At 40.0% G+C, this 23,905-nt stretch overlaps 1 protein-coding gene and 2 long non-coding RNA genes across 21 annotated transcripts; 1 reads left to right on the top strand and 2 right to left on the bottom strand.

Annotated features, from left to right (window-relative positions):
* Nucleotides 1-4,423: 4,423 nt before the first annotated feature.
* On the top strand, nt 4,424-12,296 carry LOC124692483 (DUF21 domain-containing protein At2g14520-like). 5 transcript variants are annotated; one of them, XM_047225873.1, is made up of 14 exons: nt 4,424-4,656; nt 4,759-4,864; nt 5,462-5,533; nt 6,099-6,209; nt 7,301-7,377; nt 7,460-7,543; nt 7,615-7,728; nt 7,814-7,900; nt 9,239-9,378; nt 9,513-9,600; nt 10,399-10,472; nt 11,130-11,263; nt 11,379-11,620; nt 11,961-12,296. In XM_047225873.1, the coding sequence occupies exons 5-14, from the start codon at nt 7,372-7,374 to the stop codon at nt 12,009-12,011; spliced, it is 1,020 nt and encodes a 339-aa protein (XP_047081829.1). In that variant the 5' UTR covers nt 4,424-4,656; nt 4,759-4,864; nt 5,462-5,533; nt 6,099-6,209; nt 7,301-7,371; the 3' UTR covers nt 12,012-12,296. The 5 variants fall into 5 exon arrangements, with proteins under 5 accessions (XP_047081829.1, XP_047081824.1, XP_047081826.1 ...); XM_047225868.1 differs by having other exon boundaries at nt 6,099-7,377; XM_047225870.1 differs by having other exon boundaries at nt 5,448-5,533; nt 6,099-7,377.
* On the bottom strand, nt 11,788-13,605 carry LOC124692484. 2 transcript variants are annotated; one of them, XR_006999540.1, is made up of 3 exons: nt 12,421-13,605; nt 12,182-12,333; nt 11,788-12,093 (listed from the first exon to the last, which is right to left on the bottom strand). It is a non-coding gene; the product is annotated as an uncharacterized LOC124692484 (long non-coding RNA). The 2 variants fall into 2 exon arrangements; XR_006999539.1 differs by having other exon boundaries at nt 12,078-12,333.
* A 585-nt stretch (nt 13,606-14,190) lies between these two features.
* Nucleotides 14,191-20,030, bottom strand: LOC124692482. 14 transcript variants are annotated; one of them, XR_006999533.1, is made up of 9 exons: nt 19,913-20,030; nt 19,571-19,721; nt 19,210-19,485; nt 18,659-18,743; nt 17,686-17,824; nt 17,529-17,580; nt 15,571-16,783; nt 15,381-15,454; nt 14,191-14,840 (listed from the first exon to the last, which is right to left on the bottom strand). It is a non-coding gene; the product is annotated as an uncharacterized LOC124692482 (long non-coding RNA). The 14 variants fall into 14 exon arrangements; XR_006999534.1 differs by having other exon boundaries at nt 17,731-17,824; XR_006999527.1 differs by having other exon boundaries at nt 14,191-14,483; nt 14,763-14,840; nt 15,571-17,824.
* Between the last annotated feature and the right edge of the window lie 3,875 nt (nt 20,031-23,905).

Here is a 23,905-nt window from a genome sequence, read left to right as displayed (position 1 = left end):
TATTATACATGATAAGATGGGAAAAGAGTGCCGATCCTGTTTGCGAAGTTCTTGGTAGCCGCTTTGAGGCTTTTGAGCCTTTGTTTGCAAAATACTTGCAGCTCATGCAGCTTGGGAAAGCTGCTCAAATATGAAGACACTGTCACTCGGTTGTTCTCAAAGTGAAAAAATTGTGCATTTGTTGAGAAATTGGCATCCATTCATTACTTAGACACAAGTTAACGGGAGGTGAAAAACTACATAAATGAAAGCTCACGGGTGCTCTTCCTGCAATTTCTACTGATGAGATCTTACAGCAAAGTAGGAAAACAGAGCACCCGTAAATACAACCGTAAGACAAGGGGTTTCAGTGGTGTTACTTCCCTGTAACAAACAAAAATGATATACATGCTGACTACACACCTTACACGAAATTCACTAATTGGAATCAGATATGAACTGTCAGATATTGTTGGTAAAACCGATCTGCCATGTGCATCATATACGAACTGTCACATAGGGCATCTTCACACTGTTAAGTCAGATATGACTGTCATATTTGAGATATGCAACAATCTCAAAACATTTCATTCATCAAGTAATAAACAAACCTCTCTCTATGAGTATTTCGGTTTCAGTCATGAACTATCAGATTTCAGATCTCTTCATAATATCAAGATCATGAAGTTGAGGAAAAAATCAACTGTACGAAATCTGCTATGAGGTTGACAAAACGGATGCCGACAGGATTCTTTCCAAGAAGAAATTGGATTAGGGTCAAATAAGAAAATAATAGATCCAAGAAGAGAACGGCAAGCAGCTTGTTGTAGATGCCGAGGATGTATCGGACGAAGATCATGGCGCCGAGCTGAAGTGTCCATGGAATACCAGCAGCATCCCGCTTCCCTTCCCTCGGCCAATAGGGACGCCGCTGCTGTGGCCGCGGACGTCCTTCTCATCCAAGCGCACTTCCTTCCCTCGTCCGTGAACAGATGCCAAGGAAGGAGAGACACCAGCGCATGGCGGTCCAGACTTTGGAAGCGGAGCGGAATGACGTCTTTGTTGCTTCACGTGAAGATGATAGGGAGCAAGGGCAAGGGGGTGGTGATACGGTCGAAGCTGCGTGGGATGGGAGAGGAGGCAGTAGGCGGCAGAAGAGAGATCGCGATGGAGATTGGAGGCCCACGGAATCGCGAGGACCCTAGATGATCGTTGGCAGAATGGCAAGTATAATCAAAGTGCATGGCTGCATCTGCATGCGCTCGGCTTGCGCGTGGGCAGCTGCTGCCGAGCGTCTCCTGCGTGGAGATCGGATCGCGATCAAGTGTCGAAGCTTGCCGGGACTTGTCGCTGCAGCCTGCAGGGTGCGCGCATGCACACGAGGCCGGGCCGTAAGGCGTCGTCGACTTGTCGCTGGGTTGTTGCCTTGTTGGCGTCGGAAGCATGGCTGCCCAATGCCCCAGCCCAAGTCGAAGATGCGTCACCAATTTCGCACTGAATTTTCACGGGAGATTTGAGGGCAATGGTGGATTTATTTGGCTATGATTGGATCTGATCTATGGAATTTCGCACTGAATGTAAAGAACCGATTTAATCTTTGATTGAAACCGGGTGCCGTGGCACGAGGGAGATTCTAATCTAATCTAAAGAATCAATTCGATCTTTGATCGAAACTGGGTGAAGAAATGGTGGGGGATATAGGATCAACGTCGTGAGGCTAACCGTCTTTTTTTTTTCCATGATCTGGAACGAACGATGGATCGAGCGCTCACATAGTTGGTGGTTAGCCGAGAGTTAACAATCGCGAAATAACAATATCTCAATACATTCTGAAACTGGTGCAATCCTACAACTTTCGATAAATATTTCCATGTTACTTTTGACCTCTTTCACCAATCCTTTGTGTCCACTAGCTTCAACTCCCGTGGGTCAGTCATTGCAGTGTGCCGCGTCCGTGTCAGGAGCATGAAATGACTCTGCTCGCATGTACTAAAACAGAGCCATTTCAGACATATTATCCGCGGATATTATTCTGGCCATTTCAGACAATGCCTTTGACCAATCCGCTGCCATCGAGTAGCGAGCGTACTTCCTGGTTTAGTTCCGGTCCGTACGCCTAGAGGAGAGGAATAACCGAACATAGCCTGAAGGAGTCGCCTTTTCTGGTTTCCAACCTTGTGACCACTTGAATTGTTGTTTCGATGTTCAAAATAGCCTGCATTTTTCTACTCCTCCGGTTCATATCAATTGATTCATTTTTGTCTAAATATACATAAATCTACTCTAAAAATTAATTGCATAATACGAATTTAGACAAAGTAAATTAAAATGGAATGGAAGTGTACTCTTTCATTTCCCATACATAAAACGGAAACTTTTTCATTTCCCATAAAAGACAACCCAAGTGTACCCCACCACCTTTCCTGCAACCTGATTATTTTAGGGTGTGAATCTTACTTGTAGGCACATTAATTTATTGTCTCAACAGATTACTTTTATGATGTGATGCACTAGTTAGATAACCACTTTGGACAGAAAGCTAAGGGTAAATGGTGCGGAGACCACGTAAATTACATGCAGAAAAGTCGAAAACTCTTCACCTCTTGCATGGGTCCCTAATATATGGGTTTACACGGGTGATGCAAAGGCAAAAATTCAATGCACAACTCCAAAGTGGCACACACTTTACAAACATGACTCCTATATTGCTAGAATATTCTGCACTTCGATTACAAATCACCACCGCCGACCAAGTTCTTGTAAGAACTTGCAATATGTTTGGGTTGGTCACGTTCATGTGACCCATTTTAACGCAAACAAAAGCCCTCAAGGTTTTGATCCTCGCGAACGGGGCTTTGAGGAAGAACACGTTAGTTAAGTGCATATGTCACATCATCCTCTTCTTGGTATGGGTTTTCAAGGTTGGTTGGGATTGAATGGGGTGACAGTGGTGCGACAAACAGCGAAAGAAGAGAACTGAAGAGGAAGAGGCGGGAGACGTACCCTCGTATTCGTATGGTAGTGTCGCCTATGGCGCAATATCTGGACTGACCTAGTAACATGCCGGCATGTCCGCTAGTAAATTTTGGGGGTCTTGAACTAAAAATAAAATCATATTTCTCCTTCATTTCCCTAGACCCAGCTTGAAAAAGAAAACAACGTAAGCACATGCACTATATAAAACTTCTATTTAAAGAGGAATCGTGATAACTAAAATACTAGTAAACTACGGGGAAATGCTACACCCATTGCTCATAAAAGATGTTTTTTTAGTCTAAAGATAAATAAAAAAATCTAGGTGTGCATCAAGACATTATATGTTCTCACACAAAGTGACAACAAACCACGATATTTTTGTGGCCTGTGAAAAAGATAATTTTCGTGCTCCATAACAGCTTTTCACGACACATTTTTTATCTTTTTTACACATGGCATAAATAAATAAAAACAAAATTGTGTAAGAACATAGATGATCAGATGCACTCCCCAGATTTTTCTCCCTTTTTTTTGACATCTTAAAAATGTATCTAAAATGGAATTTTCATAATATGTGTATCTAGACCTATGAGCCAAAACAAAAACTACATGCTTTATTAATAGCTCACTGCTCTATTAATCTGATTGACAAGTTTCATGTGCTTTATTGAGCAACCTAACTAAAAGCCTAATAATTATGGTTCATTGTTGGTCAGAATCTGCGCTTTTTAGGTGCACTGCGTATTCCCCCCGTCTGGAATTACCATGCATGTTGGGTTCGCTCAGAATCATACTTTGCAAAATTTGACCAAACCCAACACCCCGTCGCATATTTGACTCCCTGAGACCATATATATTTGACTCCCTGAGGCCGAATATTATTCTGCACCCCGTCGCACCCAGCGCCCCGCACCGGTCGGAAGTGCCGCACCAGCGCACAAGATGGATCCCGCGCGAGTTGGTTGTCGCTGCATGCGAGGTAATCTTACGTCGTTATTTTTGCGGCCCAGGATCCCCATCACCCCGTGAACGAGACCCTTTTGCAAACTGCCGCCATAGAAAATTCTGCTTGAAGTATATAAAAAAGTACTCCCTCTGTTCCTTTTTAATTGACTCGAATTTAGTACAAACTTATACTAAATTTGAGTCAATTAAAAAAGAACGGAGGGAGTATGACGTAACAACATTGGCCACACGTCCAGCCCCATGATTTTCTTTGGTTTTCGACACTGAACACAGGAGCTATTCCTGAGATTGGTTCCGCCAAAACCGGTTGCAAATAGGTGGTTTTTCTTAATGGGCTGGAGTGGTTCAGTTTGTTATGGGCTGACACTGTAAAGAGTTAGGTTTAGTTTGGTTCTGCGAAAAACACAGTTGGGTACGGTTGGGTTCAGTTCTAAATGGTTCGGTTCGTAAACAGTTGCAACTACGGTGGAGACCCGGTTCTTTCAGACGGGTTCTAAGGCCTCGCTAGCCAAATCCCCAGTCTCACTGCGTCCCTCCTCGCTGCCCTCGCCGTGGTTCCTCTCCCCCCTCTCCACCGCGCCGCTGCCGCCGGAAAGAAGATCCCGGCCACCGCCAGAATCACCCTCCTGCTGCCGGAAAGGAGATCCGGCCACCGCCAGAAAGGAGCTCGCCGCCGCCGGAAAGATGCTCTCCACCGGCTCCTCTTCTCGTGGCTAACCTCCTCCCTCCCTCCAGGTTCGTATCTACAGGCTCGTCAGGCTCTCTCTCTACCCAACACTGATGATGTTCTGATGATCTGATCTACTCCGTCTTGGTGGTCATAACTCACTCTCTCAGTACCAAAATATAAGGCAATCCATCCATCCATCTACCATTATTGATCAACTGACAAGAGCTACCGATTTCTATTCCCAGCAAATACGTATCCTGCATCGCAGCACAGGTGCTTTTCCATCCTTTTGTAGGCACAGTATTAATTTCTGACATGTGAGTGTACACAGTTGAAAATAGCAAGTACTGTTGTGTAAGGACAACTAGACGTATCTTTATTATTGATCGCATATTTCAGTATTGGCAGGTAGAGTGGAACAAGTCATTGCGGGACGAAGTAAATTTTTATTCTCATGGTAGATGGATGGATTGAGTGTCATTTTTTGTAAACTACTTTTGCTTCTGTTTTTTTTTCATGGATGGAGAAATTCAATCCACATTTTGTTGCAGAGATATATGAGTGCCCAATAAATTAATTTGTGCATGAAGATGACTTGTAAACTACAAAACTGTCTCGGACATATATTACTGATTTCTTTAGGGAACATATTAATGAAATGTCTAGCTAATAATATTTGCATGAACTCAAACCTGGTTCTGATGAAGACTGGTTTGTATGTGGGGCATTCAAAATACAGCTGAAATTGTTCACTTGCGTAGGAAACTCAGTGAAATAATAATGTCTGGTATACATGAGTCTACGAGGAACATGGAAATCTTATTTGGCTAAAGCTGAAATTCTTCTGATGAAGAAGGTGCTTTTCTTTAGGCAAGAGGAGACCATGAAGGGACATGGAAATCTTATTTGGCTAAAGCTGTAGCTACTGAGGCTGATTCAACGGTAGTTATCTTATATTCCTCTCGTCGGTTTCAATCCTTGACAGTTCTTATGAACTTATATGATTGTTGATGTAGATACTTATACTATTGCAAATTAATTTCCTGAGAAAGTGCACTTTATAATGGATTTTAGATTTTACATGCTCCTGGTGGTTTCAAAAAAAGTTGTGCTGTTCTTGTCTGGTATACATGAGTTTAGACAGTATCATATGTTGTAGAACAATATCATATATTATGTTGTGGTTTGTAGAATAGTGAAGCATTTATGATCTGAAACAAATGAGTTGAACATGCTAATCTTGACAGTTCTTATGAACTTATAATGGAGCATTTATCATCTAGCTAGGATCCCAAGTTTGCTAGACATAAGAAATCTTACACTACACATACTCTAAGGTAAAGGAACGTGACAGTCTAATAGACACACTTTGGCATAATGCATTTCAAGACTGAATTTTCCTTACCTAGTGGCTACTCTCTCGTGGGTTCAGGCTCACTTGACTTTTTAACTGAAAACACTTGCCAGCCCTGATTTATCTTAATTGACACCAATTGTTCTTGTTCAGATTTATCTGTGTTGAAATGGAGTGAAGGGATTTCAGTCGAAGTAGTGGTGCGGCTCGGCTCTTCAACTCTGCGTCGTGCGGGTGTTGACAGCAGAGCTGCTGATCTCTCAGGTATGGCTTGGATGCTGGCGGTGGCTCCTGTGCGGCGGTGGCGTTGCTGCCGCACAAGAGGTGTGTGGGTCAGTGGGGTGCGGGTTGGCGACACTGCGGTCTCCGTCGTCTTTGCTGTCCAGCCGCGTGGGGATGTGGAGGCTCGATTCCTCCGGGCGAAAGCCCAGACCTCCGTGGATGTCGCCGTCCTTCCCCTCTTGAGGGCGTCGTCTTGAAGTCGGTGATCCTCTTCGTGCACTCCAGTGGGCTGGCCACACGTGGCATCTACACTGCATGATTTTCCTTGAGTTGTGAAGAAGGGCATCAATTTTATTTTAGAATACTAGTTTATCAGGATCTGATTCTTGATGTTCGTAATATTTGTCCAATTAATTCCAGTCAGATTTGTATTGGTGCGATTGTTGTTGGTTCCTGTGTGAACTGATGTGATGGTATTATTGTTGTTTACCTACGGTCACGGACGGAGCAGCTAGTTGTTTCATTTCAGTCTACGTAAGTATGTAAGGAGCTGTTCAGTTTACGTAAGGGACAGCTGGGTGGGAAACCGTTCAAAAACCATAGGCCATAACCATGGTTCCTACAGTGGTTTTAGTTCAGTTTAGGTGGAGATGTCACGTGGTTGAGTTTGGGTTGGTGTGAACGCATATCCTAGTGGGTTTGGTTTGGTTTGGTTTCCTCACGATGCATCCTGTGGTTTTAGTTTAAGTTTGGTTTAGATGTCCAACCATTCTCAGGACTAATTCTACCCCCTCTGTTCCAAAATATATCCTATACCTTGTCCTATGTTAAAGTTGACCATGTTTCTACAAAAAAAATACAGCACCCACAATATTAAAGATATACACTATGGAAACATATTTTATGATGGATCTGTTGATGTTGGTTCGGTATTGTAGATGTTGCTATTTTTCCGTAAACCTTATTAAACTAACTTTGACTTATGGGTCTTATATGTTGGAATGGAGGGAGTAGGCTCTGTTTAGTTGATTGAAATGCAAAAGACGTCCACTTCTCTTTTTTTCTTTGGACAGTATTTATAAATGCAAATATGAATTATTTCTAGGTTAGCAGTAATAATAGTACTTTTGCAGCTAAGATATTGCCTGTGGTAAAAAACCAGCACCTGCTGTTATGTACACTTCTGATCTGCAATGCTATAGCCATGGAGGTATTGTTACCATTCAAGCTATGTTTGAACCCCCATCCCCTAAAATTAAGTAGCTGATAACATACTTCTGCATTCTTATTAGGCATTGCCAATATTTCTTGATGGCTTGGTGACTGCTTGGGGTGCGATTTTGATCTCTGTGACATTGATTCTGCTGTTTGGTGAGGTGAGTCATAAAGATTTCACTTGTGAGACTCAGCTACTGGGTATCATGTGCTAATAGTTTGATATAAACAGATCTTACCACAATCCATCTGCTCACGCTATGGGCTGGCGATTGGCGCCTCAGTTGCTCCATTTGTCCGAGTGCTTGTTTGGATCTGCTTTCCTGTTGCATTTCCGATAGCCAAGGTATTGATACTACTAAACCTAGTGCCGTTATCATTACAGAACAAGTTACCATGAATTTACTTTTTTTTTCCCCTTTCTGTTCCAGCTGCTGGACTATATGCTTGGTCATGGTAAAGCAGCCCTTTTCCGTAGAGCTGAGCTAAAAACACTTGTGACACTGCATGGAAATGAGGTATCTAATCTTGTAAACTGAAATACTGTGTAACTATGTCTATGTGGGTCTTACACACCCGTATGTATTTATTAATGAGATAAATAGAACTGATCATCTAATCTTGTAAACTGAAATACCCTGTAACTCTCGACCGCACACACTTGTAATTATCTATTCGTGTACCTACTTTTTTGTGCTTCTGCACCCTAACATGATATGTGGGTCACATGTATTGTGTAATTTTTACCGGGAAATGCAATTTAGGACGCTTCACAGGAGAAGTTTGTGCATCATCTTAAATTAAATCTGCATCCCTTGGACACTGAAAGCATTTTCACGACACAATGATATACTCTGCCGATAATTTTTCGCATGAAGCAGATAATATGCAAGTGTGACGTATGAAATCTGAAGATATTATTTATATGCAGTCTGATCTGCGGTAGGATATAGAGAGGCTCAGATTCAAAGTAGACAAATAGCTATATATATGATAATGATATAGTGATATGGATTGATTTCAGAGGCTGTGTTATGTGTGTCCAAGATACTAGCTTAGATGATATATCATGTGCTTGTGTCTAGTTTATAAGAATTTTGGTACTAAAATCAAAGAAAAAATATAAAATCTGTGATTGAGATTGTGCCAACTCAAATCGTGGTGAAATGAAATCCACTGGTCGATCCAAAAGAAACGCTGAATTATGTAGAAGGGAATATGAAAAAATAGTAAAATCCACCAGTAAACTAGGGTTTTATTTGCTGGGTTGGTCTGGGATTTGTTGCTTTTTTTTGCGAATCTCTGGGATTTGTTGCCAGAACTGGTAAATTGAACTTGATTACCGACAGTCTGATCACCAAGCAACCTAGGAAACTGCTGCTGCTTACAAGGAAGATCAACTGGCGATTCATAGTGTGAACATGGATTACTGATACATATGATTAGATATAATCACTTTGATTTTCTGCTGGGAAGTATGCTTGTGTTGATCCTTCTGTCCCAGGCAAGTTGGTGTAGGCTAGATATGAAACCCAAACTGAAACTAGTGGAAAATGCAAGTAAAGCAGAAAATAGTGAAAAATGAAGTCAAGCAGAAAGTAGTGGAAAATAAATTATGCCCCAACGAGTTTCTAATGGGTTTCATATCCATAGGAATGGCTAGTTTTTACATTGGCTTGCCAAGCCTATCACAACCCTCGTCCTTTACCCAGGCTTGGGCTCTGCTATGCCTAGAGAGACATAGGCGGAGTTCCTAATAACCGTTATCAATATTTTTTAAAATTTACCAAGCATGCTCCTTTATCCTCTTTTGCCTACATTCCTGGTTTTTAGCCATCCGACTTGTTATTTAACAGGCTGGTAAAGGTGGAGAGTTAACCCATGATGAAACTACTATAATAGCTGGAGCTCTTGAACTCAGTGAAAAGAAAGCTAAAGATGCTATGACGCCGCTTTGTGAAACATTTGTGATTGATATAAATGGGAAGCTCGACAGGTATTGGATTTGTGTAGTCTGAACAAGAATTCCATTAAATATTTGCTACAGTTAGGTGTGTTTTTTAAACCATTTTTAGATGCATTTATGTCCTGTTGCACATAGTCCAATCATTTGTGTTCTCTTCTGCACAGGAAACTAATGCAAGAGGTCATTGAGAAGGGTCATAGCAGGGTGCCAGTTTATTATGAAAGGGAGACAAACATTATTGGATTGATATTGGTAAGGCTATCTTCTGCTTTTGAAAACTATGATACACATTTCTGTGTCTGTCATGGGTTTTTAATTTGGACATGAGTTTCTGCCCTGTTGCCTTGCTGCTAGAGTGATTTTTTCAGCATTGTAAGATTCAGAAAATTGACCAGGTAGTTTTTGCCCAAGTGAAATCCACGAGCGATTCTGTAGATAAAAGGTAGAAAAATGGTGTTTGGTGGACTCTGGGGCCCTTTGTCAATAGTGTTGTGAAGTGTATAGGTGGATTGCACTAGCTCTTTCCATCAGTTCGGACTTTTGGTTGCATTGACTAGTGCATGAAGGTTGACAAAGAGTAGTTTGATTTAATATTTGTACGACTGAGTGCAGAGTCAGAGTAGAATGGTTTCTTTTGTAGTAATGTACTAACTTGTATTTGAATTATGGTAGCATATTGTTTGCAAAATGGGGTGTCTGTGTATTTATGTGCTCAGATGAGCATAATTTGTGAAGATGCCACTAAAATTTGCATGTTGTCCCTGTTATCATGTAGCAATATTGCATCGCTTTATTAGTCTTACGCAGTAGTTCAACTTTTTGTTTGTATAGGGTAAGGACATGTAATTTTGTAGCGCCTGATACTTGTTTTCACCCTTTACAAGAAGTGATAGTTTTGTTGTAGTTATTTTGTCTATCTGATGAATAAGTTTTGGCGGTATATTCTAGTTTCTTTGGTATCAAATGTATAACTGATAATCTTCCATATGTTTTGACAAAATATATGTGCAATTGTAGTGTACTCATATACCATTTGCTGCATATTTTCAGGTGAAGAATTTATTATCGATAAACCCTGATGATGAAATACCCATAAAGAGTGTAACTATCCGCAAAATTCCTCGGTATGGTATAAACCTACTCCCTCTGTTTACAAATATAAGACGTTTTAGACATTTCAAAGTGGACTAGATACACACCATAATGAGTGAATCTCCACCCTAAAAGTAGAGTAGATATATACCAAAATAGACGAATCTACAGAAAGCTAAAACATCTTATATTAGTGAACTGAGGGAGTATAAGTTATTGCCTTTGCTCAACATTCTAGTAATCTATGTTGTTAAATACTGTACAATTTCCCCTATTCTGTGCTACTTTTAGTAGCTGTCAATAACCGGTCTGTAATTGAAACACACAAAGGGCTGTCATTGGATGATCTGTATAATTCAAAATACAATTTTCTGTTATACTTGGTTTATATATATATGCCCAATTATACTTACTTTCTCCCTGCCTTAAACAAGACTTTAAACTGGATTGGAGATTAACAGAGATGGTCTATACTAGAATTGCAGACTAGTTTTGTTTCATCCTTGTCACCTTACATGCATTTCTTATCTCTAAAATGTGGTGAAAATTATGAGGAGAATTCTAGATTAAATGCATGAAGTGGAATACACGAACACAATGACATGGAATTTTGTTCGTTCGAAATTCAGAAGTTGTGTACCGAGTATTTGTATGCTCAGCTTACACACCCCTACCTTCTTAAATGTCAGCGTTTCAGAAGACTTGCCCCTCTATGACATCCTAAATGAGTTCCAGAAGGGCCACAGCCACATGGCAGTTGTCATCAGGCAAAACATTCCAGACTACCCAGCTAAACAGCTCAACAATGGTGGTGAAACTCTTGGTGAGAGCCTCCGCAGTTTGCCGCACTCCTTCATTTTTATGTGTCACATGTATAATCTGCTATTTAGTTTAACTCAGTTTCTCACAGTTTTACTTTGTTTTGGTGCTGGAAACAGAGGTTGCCATTGCCATCGATGATAAACCTGGTGAAAAGTCTGTGAAAAACCTTACTCCTCTGAGGAGATGGAAGAGTTACCCCAACACCCTGAACTCTAATACAGGAAGCAGGAGGGGCAAATGGTCCAAGGATCAATCAGATGTTCTTCAAGTACACGAGGAGCCATTGCCCACGCTCAGCGAATATGAAGAAGCTGTGGGTATCATAACAATGGAGGATGTCATTGAAGAACTGCTACAGGTTAGTGGTTGCAAAGAGTTCAGATTTTTATCTTCTCAAAACGTACTAATGCATTGCATTTGTGAGCATGTGCTTGGATATGTACATTATAAGTGACATTCAAATCAATAAGTATTCCAAAAAAAACGTTTCATATAGTAAACTCGTAATGGTAGTTTTCCTTGTGCATGACGTAAGGTGGGCTGAGCTTGAGTGATCAGTAATTATTCAGCCTTGTCGATCATTGTGGCCTTAGATAAAGCTTTTAAGCGGCTAGCTGTTTGTTCTCCCTGAATCAAGCATATCTATAGATTTTTTTTCCAATATTATATTGACTGTTCTCCAATTTTGTGCTGTGCAGGAAGAGATATACGATGAAACAGATGTACACGTTGAGGAGCAAGATCAATAACACATTGCTGGAGTTTCCACTCCCCATTTTGGACCTGAAAAGTCACGTGCCACGCCAGTTTTGTGCTGAGGGGGAGAACAATCTGTAATGAAACGTTGTAGTAGTAAATGTGTATAGACGATGATACTGAACATTAGTTCGTATGAACTGTTGATGTGAATGTTTAGTACGTTGGTAGGAAGAACATTGGATTGCGCTTGGCCCTGAAGCTGCAGGATTGCAATGTTCCTGGAAACCGTACCGAGCATCCTGAATTCCTGATTCCCGAGACGTTGACGCGGCAGTGGTACATCCTGATTCCTGAGAAAACCCCATCCTGAACCTGTCGGAGGGAGCCGGGGTTGAGTCAAAAAAAAATGGCACAAATTGATGAGATATCATTTCCATTTTTTGTTAAAAAAAATAGTACCTTTTGATGCAAAAATGGCCTTTCCTTGATATCGAACATAATGCATAAGAGGATCCATAAAAAAACCATATGGTTTTACTAGAAAAAACCAGGGTGCATTATCCAAAAATGTTCCATCTTCCTAGAAAAGTGGATTCGTTCCAAAAAAGTTGCAGAAGATACTAATGGTAAGCAAGAAGATTGTTTACGAAGAAACAACTAGAAAATTTCATATTTTGATACATAACAGTTATATAGGAATTGAAATAGTCTTTCATTTTTTTAAAAAGAAAAATAGATTTCATTGAAGTAATAAAATTATTCCAATTTGAAAAATTATTGAGAAAGAATCACAATAAATGCAAAGATAGAACATCTTGAATACGGTATTGAAGGAGTTGAACCAAGATTTCAAAATGGATAGGATAGGGTATTTCTATATGTGATAATAATCCAAATGCAAAAAAAATTCTTCTAAAAAGGGAAATATTGAATGTGCCTTACTGGTGGGAAGTTCTTCTTTTCTCTTTTAACGTACTAGATGACCGGTTGCGCCCAGGCGCAACCTTTGGAAGCAAAAGCCAGAAAACATAACTATAAGTAGAAACATAATCTATAGAGCAATTAAATAAAGCAAACTAGTAATGCAGTTTCTTATAGAAATAATCTTATACAAAAGGGAGTCGAAAGGGTGCCAAAGATACACAATAGAACAGTCAAATCAGGTTTACCAAGGGTAGTAGGAAAATAGTAATACAACACATAACATAGAACTAAAATGCGGCGAATTTCATCAGTTGTATGCATGATCAGTTTACCAAAAGGAGTTGTGAAGTACTAACATGTAGATTGTAAGGTTGATGACTTTACATGTGAATCTATGTGAACAATACATTTCATTTTGTTTGGAAATAATATTTTATGTGATTACTGATTAGATGGCGCAAGTACCAGACCTCAATATCTTAGGAGAGTAGAGGATCTCTCACACATGCATCCTGAAATTGAGACATGTCTTGTGCCATAAGAGACATGTTGTCTTCTTTAGTGATAGTCATGATGAGGTTGCAGACTTGCACTGCTCGGTTCCCGGGTGCAATCCAAGTCAATTAACTCCTACCGCTCTCTCTTGAGTTGCCTTCCCCGGCTCCAGTAATCCAAGTCAATTAACTCCTGCCCGCTCTCTCTTGAGTTGTCTTCCCCGACTCTAGTCTAATGATCGCGGAAGAGGGCTTCGTTGTTATCAGGCTTTTCTTCTCTTTCTATATGGATCTTCTCTTTTATCTGTTGTTTACTTGTAATTTCATTTATTTGTAAGCTATTATTGGTATCTATTCAAGAAATATATGGGACTTTATTATTTTAAAGCCTTGGGTGCCTTCTATTTAAAAATCTTAAGCCATATGTTTCATCTTGCTATTATTGGTATCTATTCAAGAAATATATGGGAGTTTATTGTTTGCTTGCTGGTTGGTTTTATATATATTCATATTGCTATGTTAGTCATGTATGATGCTATATGTGTTTTCATTGACTGAATGCGCAAGTGGCAGCGTCAGAATTTAAGCCAAAATTTTTATCTTGTTTTAGGGCATGTTTCTGCCTTGCCGGTGTCAGAATCACACACGTTCTTAGAGTTTCGACGGTACAAATGCAATGTCTAAGCATGAACTTAAATTTATCACTCACAATAGCAGATTGTCAGACCGAACATATACATTCGTGCACGTCAGTTGATGTTGGATTCACAAATAGGAGAATTTTATTTTCATGAAGGGAATAACCCGACCAATCATAGATGCAGTATAAATATATCATAGGAGGGACAGAAGTCTATTAAAATGTCATGTAATTTGTAGCGCTTGGTATTGATTAGACAACAGCACTGTACAAAACTATTGGGCAATTGCAAACAGTAGTCTAATGAGCTACCTAGAAGGTTAAAGCTCCTTACAAAAAAAAAAAAAAGATCTCAAGCAGTCACTTGGCAATAACTTTTGTGCATGCCATATGGATCTGCTCTTTTGGGGCTATCCTGGACCAGCCATAGCAGGCACTCTTACTCAAGTTGTTGCTCGTAGTCACTGCAATATTAAGCATCAGGTCACATTTTCTATTGAATAGCAATTAAAAACTATAGCGATCACGGATCGCCATAACTACACTAAAACATCATTGTTTAAATCCAAATCAATAGTGTAACAAATACCCGTACTGAAAAAGTTTGTTATACAGTACAATTAGTTCCCATTTCATGATTGATAGCTCATATACTTGTGCATCCCTCAAGCATGAATCATAAATATTTACGGAAGATAAATTACAAGTACATTAATATAAAAGGCAAAAAAAATACTAATCACCAAATGCCAGCTGTTGTCACCGACAGTGCAAGAATCTCCTGCCACCGAAACCCAAACATTAAAATCTGAGCTCAACATCTGCAAAGCAGCCAAGTAAAAGAAAAAATGTCAGCACATATATTTTATAGCAAAACAGTAAATTTGAATCGTATAAGACAGCTTATCATCATAAATAACCCGTCAAGTCGGTGAGAAAAGATATCGATGGTACCATACATACTGAATTCAACTAAGATATAAAAGAAAACTTACTTTGAGTCAGGTTATGTAAATATTCATCAAAATAAGCAAGCTATATGCTAACACTATGTAGTTCAAATCATTGAGCCTGTACAGAAATTTACATTGTGTAGTTCATAACTAAATATAAATTTGTTTCAAGCTGAGTAAAAAGAACCAGAGAATCAGTTTTAATTAAACAAGCACATGCCACTCGTAAGTTGACAACAAAAATGGATCCATTATGGGGAGACAAAATTACAGAGACTGTGTGCATGCCAAGGAAACATTAAATAAAGATTGATTCAGAACTATGAAGAGCCAGCAACGGGAAGAACTTTGGACCATAACAACCATATACGATTAAAAAATGCCTAAAAGTAGATGTAACTGCATTACCCATTCTTTAGAACTATGCACTTCTGTACCATGCTTTAATCTGAATTGACAGTAGGCGTGACGCTAGAGATGAACTGAAAGAATAGAGGGTCAGGGGAATGATCATGGACTGTTCTTTGTGCATATATTCTCGACAGTCGGCTTAAATTTCGAAAACTGAAGCCATTGAAATATGGACGCATGATCTCACCAGAATAAATTATAGCAAAAATACCTTCGTGGGCTCAAATTCAGTACATGTTCCATCTGATCGTCTACCTCTGTAAAATAGCAAGCAAAAGGTCTTGCTTCAGCGGAAACAGAACAATAAGTATGTAGCAAAACAATAATCTACAGCAATGAGGAAACATTCTTATAATCAATAGCAGTTAAGAAAACGTATATTAAAGGCATAGTTGCTCGTATTATTTGTTAGACTGAAGCTAAGAACTATAAATAAGCCAGTTCATCAACCAATCTACTCTTAGAAAAGGCCAATAACATAAATAAATCTATAGCAAAATAAGCAATAACCATAAATACATAAATTCCTCAACCGATCCAAGCAAGATTTAGGCTGCCACACCAGAAAGTTTGTTTACAAAAACCCAGATCCCTAGAAACTCAATATCCAAACAAGACCTAAATGTGTGGTGATAGTGTTGTGCCCGAGGCTGGCTGAGGAAGCTGCAGAATACGCCGACAAGTAAATCACAAGGCATTGGGCCGGTTCTCTAAACACTCGATATCCACACATCCAAACAGAAAGAGAAAACAACTAAATATACTGAAACACCAAGGCCTACTGGTTGATCTGCACTCTTCCTTGATTCGCAATTTAGCTTGTTTCTTCCCCATCGTCCATCCTCTCAAGGGAAAAGCAAACAGAAAACTGCATTCTTTATTCCTCTTTTACTCAACTAAATTTTATCCCTAGTAAAAATAATTCCCTAATATTTAATAAACATGATTTCACCGCAAAGTAGATGCAAGGATCACCGTGACATACATCGCGAAACAATGAGCAAATTTATGTGTGTTAAGTTTGCACACAAAAAGGTCACTCAAAGTTTACGTTCAGATACAATGCAAGAACAGTTTCAGTAGTGAGTTGGCAACTAAGTAGGTCCACATTGTCTCTAAAAAGAAAAAAATGTGTGAGCCACCGAACTTTCACAACTTAGATCAGAACCCCCACAACGATTCTCAAGGCTGAAGACAATACCAACTGAACAATGAAATTAAGACAATAAGTCACCAGCCAGAATACTACTTCCTCCAGCCATTAGCACTACCGATTGACATGGTCCTGCCTTGCGAGAGAGAGGCCAACGGCCTTGGTCCCCAATAATGGCTCTTGCAATGGAGTAAGTGGAGAGGGACATATCAATATGAATCTCTTGAACCCTTTTCAGAATTTGAACCTGCACATATCTCAACAATGAGCTTGGCAAGGATTAATAGATGACCCGGTGCGCCCCGGCGCGAGGCAAAAGCAAGACAATACTGTAACCATAAGTTTGAATGAGCTGATGTTTGTTTAGTTGTCCAAGAATTTAGTAGGTTTTTGAAAGCTTCAAATCATGTACTACCTCCGTCCTAAAAAAAGCTTCTCAACTTTGTCCAAATACGGATGTACATAGACACCTTTTAGTTATAGATACATCCATTTTGGGGAAAAGGGGAGAAGCTTTTTTTGGAACGGAGGTAGTATAAGATTTTTTAAGGAGAATCAATCTTTCATGTATAAAGATAACATGTATAACAAATAAAATTTTGTAAAATAAGTGCAAACTGAAACCTAAGACATTATCAGATTACTACAGAAATATAAAGGTGACTTGAAAATCTCAACAAATCAAAATACGTAAAAATAGTGTATTCTCGCTCATGCAAGTCATAGCTGATATCAAGAAACAAGTAACCCCATAGTTTACGCGGGAATAGATTATCACATCATCTTTAAGGCCTACCGGGCATACAAACTAAAAGAGCTTCTTAAGGAGAATGGAAAGACAAATGAAAAAAAAATGAGTGTCGCCTGTAATGATTTTTAAGCAAGGACGGTGTAACTCTCAGGTTAAATTGCAGTCCATTACTGGATGTAGCAACTGAACCAAATGCAGGATAAATTAAAATACACAAAAAGGGCGTACACTCATGATTTACCGTGAATGCCTGCCAACTGGAAGAGGGGTGCAACATAGTTGCATTCCGCTTCCTGAGAAATAGTTTCTTATTAAAGAGAAACACCAAACATCTAGCACAACAGAACGGTGCTAAGCTCTAGCACAACAGAACGGTGGTAAGCTCTAGCATTTCTCACCCAACAATGATATCCATGATACATAGAGGTGGAGAGGTATATTACCTTTCATGGTACTAATTGGCAAGCTGCTCCAACTGCCATACATACTGCAGGTAAGTACACACCCGAATAGACTGTATGCGGCTCCAAGAGGCAGCTGGTACACACAAAAATGGCAAGCGTAATTAGAATCAATTAAAAGTGGCTAAAACAAGCCGAGTCTACCACTGAAAGAATAAAACGGCTCATGACAAAACACATTCTAGTTCTAGTAAAAAGTTATGACATGCGATTCTTGGATGATAGCAATGCAACGGCAGCATTCTGAGCAAATTGATGCCACACAAGTGAATATTAACAAGCATCTTACTTCCTTCTAGGCATTGATAACACATATTTGAATATAAAAGGAGAGGAAAGGAATCCACGGAAAAGTAAATATCTTACTTCCTACTGTATAATGATATGTCAGGTTGGCATCATCTATGAAATCTATTTCTTAGTATGCTTCAACTATATATTAGAAAGCATATTAACAAATTCTACGAAAATCATACATATTAACCGAGGTGCACTATAGGACCCTTTTATATCTGCATTGAGTACGAACAAGACCTTAGAAACATTATCCACTAATTCCACTCTCATATCAGACTATAATAAGAATGAGCTTTAGAAATTAGCACTCACATTTATAGGTGACAAGATGGATGATCATTTGTCAGTGAAACTAAAAGGCATGTTAATGAATTCTACAAAATCATATCTATTAACAAAGGTGCACTGCATGACCTTTTATATCTGCATTGAGTGCAAAGAGGAGCTTAGCAACATTATCAAATAATGTTATCAAGTAAACAGGAACAATTCTTCAAAGAGCTGATCAGATTAAACATGAACAATTTTCCTAGAGAAATCCTAAGAAGAAAACAAAAAGCTGGGTCATAACTATCTTGATCCTTTATGTAGTGCTTTCATATTTATTTGGTACCTCATGTCTCTGCAGCTCCAACACGGTTCGTATAATAAAGTTTCAGAAGCCAGGGATCATCTGCATTAGGGTAACAAAATCCTCCCTACATCAAAACAAAGTAAACCTGTCAAGATATCAGATGAAGCCTATCAATGTAAATCAAGCTTCGAGACTGAAAGCAAGCTTCAATGACTAAAACCAAGACACAAGAACAAAGTACACCGAACAAAAGATCACCAAAGCCTACCAGCCACTGTCAAAACATGAAAGTACGATAATGGGGGAAAATATAAACATGAATCAGGAGCAAATAATACATTCAGCAAATATCTCTAAATAAATATGTCTACATTTAGCAAATGTCCCTACATAGATATTTCAATATTAGATAACCCATGCACCAAATTAACCAGAAAATCAACCTCCACCAATCAGTCAAGTATATTCATCAATGTGCGCATCAGGAAGCTTATGTTCATGAACACCCCTCTACAACCTTATCGATGGGTCAACCAGAAAACCAAAACACGATACTGCACTAAGATGAGAGTTTGTTTTGTCTTAGTTACCTTTTCGAGCTGCTTGTTCTTGGACAACGCCATCGGAAACCTGCACAGTTACATCATTTCAGGGGCATCAGAACAAAACAAGCACACACGACCTCGGGAAATCACTGCACATTACTTCGCACTCACCATATCTCCCATACAAAATATCAATGTGCGCATCAGCAAGCTTAAGAATTGCCTTCTATAAAGAACACGGAAATACCCATTTATCAACCAGTTCATTGGCTAATTTCCTCATTGTTGCCTTCCTATTTCTACAAGGAAAGACAGTCATTCCTGCGTGGAGAAGAAAATGATTATTGGATATATTTAAACTGAAAGAAAACGAAGTGAAAGGCAAGATAAAAAATGAAAAAATCACCTCAGCCAGAGCCACCATGCTACACTGGATGCATCACAAACTCCCACACCGGGGCCACCCCTCCTCCTTGGTCCAACATGTTCTCCTGCATTTCTCTGAGAGACGAATGGTGCCACAGCCGGAGGGAGAAAGAAAAGGCAGAGGCGACGAGCTGCAACAATAAACTATCAGACCCCCCCAAAAAAACACAAATTATACCAGATGATTTGGTGGATAATACTTCAGATCTAGCAAATAATACACACGTGCAAGCACATGACCGACTAAAAAGGCCAAGGGTGAGGTAAATCTGCCATGGAGAAGGGGGTCAAGATTGGGTTCAAGGGTAACTGAAGTACTGACCTTCTGGCACCATTTTAGTCGGGAAGAAGACGAGAGGGGTGAGGGCCGGTGGGGGAGTGAAGAGGGCACACAACTTCTTCAGTTGAGGCCACCATCGTCCACCAACAGCGGCTACAGCCCCCCCACCCCACCCCACCCCACGGCCGCCACCTCCTGCACCAGCCTGTAGCGCCTCCTCCTCCCATGCACGTGTCACAGTTGCTCCAATTTGGATAGCTGGAGGAGGGTGCCGGAGGGAGAGAAAATGAGAGAGGCGGCTGATTGGGGCCGGAGGAGAGGAGACGGGGATTGGGGGAGGAGTGGATGTGGTCGATTGGAGGCGGGGACTGATTTTACCGATCTAGGGTTTCACCTTCTGCGCCCACGCACACAGGAAAAGGAAGGGCTACGCAGACAAGCACCCACCGCTGGCTTTGTTCTCCTGACCCGCACACGCTTGGGCCAGTCGTCAGTCACGCATCCAAACAAGCGACAGGTGAAAAAAGAAATCACAGTATCCGACGGCTGTGGTGAAAAGTGGGAGGTAAATTTCACTGTTCGGACTGAATTGGATGGTCCAGATTGAGCGCCCCGTGAGGATGGCCTCAACAGCCGGGTAGGCTAGCACCCCTTATAGGTTAGAATTGGAAGTGTCTTCTTAGAATGATGAGGAGGCGGCGGCGAATCTAGTATGAAAATGTTGGGTTGGCTCAGTGACCTAAGATTGGAATTTCAGACGACATCTTTGTTTATTTTACCATACACCTAGAACTATGACCAAGTCTAAATGTTTAGCTTCATTTAAGCAGTCATTTGCGCCTTGATATGTCGCAAACGTATCTATAATTTCTGATGTTCCATGCTTGTTTTATGACAATACCTACATGTTTTGCTCACATTTTATGTCATTATTATGCGTTTTCCGGAACTAACCTATTAACAAGATGCCGAAGTGTCAGTTCCTGTTTTCTGCTATTTTTGGTTTCAGAAATCCTACAAAGGAAATATTCTCGGAATCGGACGAAATCAACGCCCAGCATCTTATATTTCCCGGAAGCTTCCAGAGCACCGAAGAGGGACCAGAGGGGAGCCAAGGTGGCCCCACACCATAGGCTGGCGCAGGTGCCCCCCTGGCCGCGCCGCCCTGGCGTGTGGGTCCCCCAGACCGCCTCCGAGTCTGCCTCTCCGCCTACTTAAAAGCCCGGTCGCGAAAAACCCTAGACAATAAGCCACGATACGAGAAAAGTTCCAGCGCCGCCGCCATCGCGAAACTCCAATTCGAGGGACAGAAGTCTCTATTCCGGCACGCCGTCGGGATGGGGAATTGCCCCCGGAAGCCATCTCCATCGACTCCACCGCCATCTTCATCGCCGCTGCTGTCTCCTATGATGAGGAGGGAGTAGTTCTCCCCCGAGGCTGAGGGCTCTACCGGTAGCTATGTGGTTCATCTCTCTCTCCCATGTGATCTTTATGTGATCATGAGCTTTGTATCGCTATTAATCTATGTGCTACTCTAGTGATATTATTAAAGAGGATTCCACTAATGAGGATTCCACTAATGAGGACATTAATGCATAAGCATGTGGCAACAATTATTATTCTCATATGAGATTGAGGATATATGTCCAAAACTGAAACTTCCACCATGATTCATGGCTTTAGTTAGCGGCCCAATGTTCTTCTCTAACAATATGTATGCTCCAACCATTAAGGTGGTAGATCTCTCTTACTTCAGACAAGACGGACATGCATAGCAACTCACATGATATTCAACAAAGAATAGTTGATGGCGTCTCCAGAAACATGGTTATCGCACAACAAGCAACTTAATAAGAGATAAAGTGCATAAGTACATATTCAATACCACAATAGTTTTTAAGCTATTTGTCCCATGAGCTATATATTGCAGGTGAATGATGGAATTTTAAAGGTAGCACTCAAGCAATTTACTTTGGAATGGCGGAGAAATACCATGTAGTAGGTAGGTATGGTGGACACAAATGGCATAGTGGTTGGCTCAAGGATTTTGGATGCATGAGAAGTATTCCCTCTCGATACAAGGTTTAGGCTAGCAAGGTTATTTGAAACAAACACAAGGATGAACGGTGCAGCAAAACTCACATAAAAGACATATTGAAAACATTATAAGACTCTACACCGTCTTCCTTGTTGTTCAAAACTCAATACTAGAAATTATCTAGACTCTAGAGAAACCAAATATGCAAACCAAATTAGCAAGCTCTAAGTGTTTCTTCATTAATGGGTGCAAAGTATATGATGCAAGAGCTTAAACATGAGCACAACAATTGCCAAGTATCAAATTATCCAAGACATTTTAGAATTACTACATGTAGCATTTTCCAATTCCAACCATATAACAATTTAACGAAGAAGAAACTTCGCCATGAATACTATGAGTAGAGCCTAAGGACATACTTGTCCATATGCTACAGAGGAGCGTGTCTCTATCCACAAAGTGAATGCTAGGATCCATTTTATTCAAACAAAACAAAAACAAAACAAACCGACGCTCCAAGCAAAGTGCATAAGATGTGACGGAATAAAAATATAGTTTCAGGGGAGGAACCTGATAATGTTGTCGATGAAGAAGGGGATGCCTTGGGCATCCCCAAGTTTAGACGCTTGAGTCTTCTTAGAATATGCAGGGGTGAACCACCGGGGCATCCCCAAGCTTAGAGCTTTCACTCTCCTTGATCATATTGCATCATACTCCTCTCTTGATCCTTGAAAACTTCCTCCACACCAAACTCGAAACAACTCATTAGAGGGTTAGTGCACAATAAAAATTAACATGTTCAGAGGTGACACAATCATTCTTAACACTTCTGGACATTGCATAAAGCTACTCGGACATTAATGGATCAAATAAATTCATCCAACATAGCAAAAGAGGCAATGCGAAATAAAAGGCAGAATCTGTCAAAACAGAACAGTCCGTAAAGATGGATTTTATTAGGGCACCAGACTTGCTCAAATGAAAATGCCCAAATTGAATGAAAGTTGCGTACGTATCTGAGGATCACTCACGTAAATTGGCTTAATTTTCTGAGTTACCTACAGAGAATTAGACCCATATTCGTGACAGCAAAGAAATCTGTTTCTGCGCAGTAATCCAAATCTAGTATTCACTTTACTATCAAAGACTTTACTTGGCACAAAAAAACTCAAAACTAAGATAAGGAGAGGTTGCTACAGTAGTAAACAACTTCCAAGACTCAAATTCAAAACAAAAATACTTTAGTAAAAACATGGGTTGTCTCCCATAAGCGCTTTTCTTTAACGCCTTTCAGCTAGGCGCATAAAGTGTATATCAAGTAACATCAAGAGATGAAGCATCAACATCATAATTTTTTCTAATAATTGAGTCATAAGGTAACTTCATTCTCTTTCTAGGGAAGTGTTCCATACCTTTCTTGAGAGGAAATTGATATTTAATATTACCTTCCTTCATATGATAGTAGCACCAACGGTTCGAAGAAAAGGTCTTCCCAATATAATGGGGCAAGATGCATTGCATTCAATATCCAAGACAACAAAATCAACGGGGACAAGGTTATTGTTAACCATAATATGAACATTATAAATTCTCGCCAAAGGTTTCTTTTTAGCATTATCAGCGAGATTAACGTCCAAATAACAATTTTTCAATGGTGGCAAGTCAAGCATATCATAGACTTTTTTAGGCATAACAGAAATACTTGCACCAAGATCACATAAAGCATTACAATCAAAATCTTTGACCCTCATTTTAATGATGGGCTCCCAACCATCCTCTAGCTTTCTAGGAATAGAAGTTTCAAGTTTTAGTTTCTCTTTTCTAGCTTTTATGAGAGCATTTGTAATATGTTTTGTGAAAGCTAAATTTACAGCGCTAGCATTAGGACTTTTAGCAAGTTTTTGTAAGAACTTTATAACTTCAGAGATGTGGCAATCATCAAAATCTAAATCATTACAATCTAAAGCAATGGGATTATCATCCCCAAGGTTGGAAAA

The sequence above is a fragment of the Lolium rigidum genome, chromosome 2 (assembly GCF_022539505.1).
Source record: "Lolium rigidum isolate FL_2022 chromosome 2, APGP_CSIRO_Lrig_0.1, whole genome shotgun sequence".
NCBI classification, from domain to species: domain Eukaryota; kingdom Viridiplantae; phylum Streptophyta; class Magnoliopsida; order Poales; family Poaceae; genus Lolium; species Lolium rigidum.
This window is presented reverse-complemented; position numbering and strand designations above follow the sequence as displayed.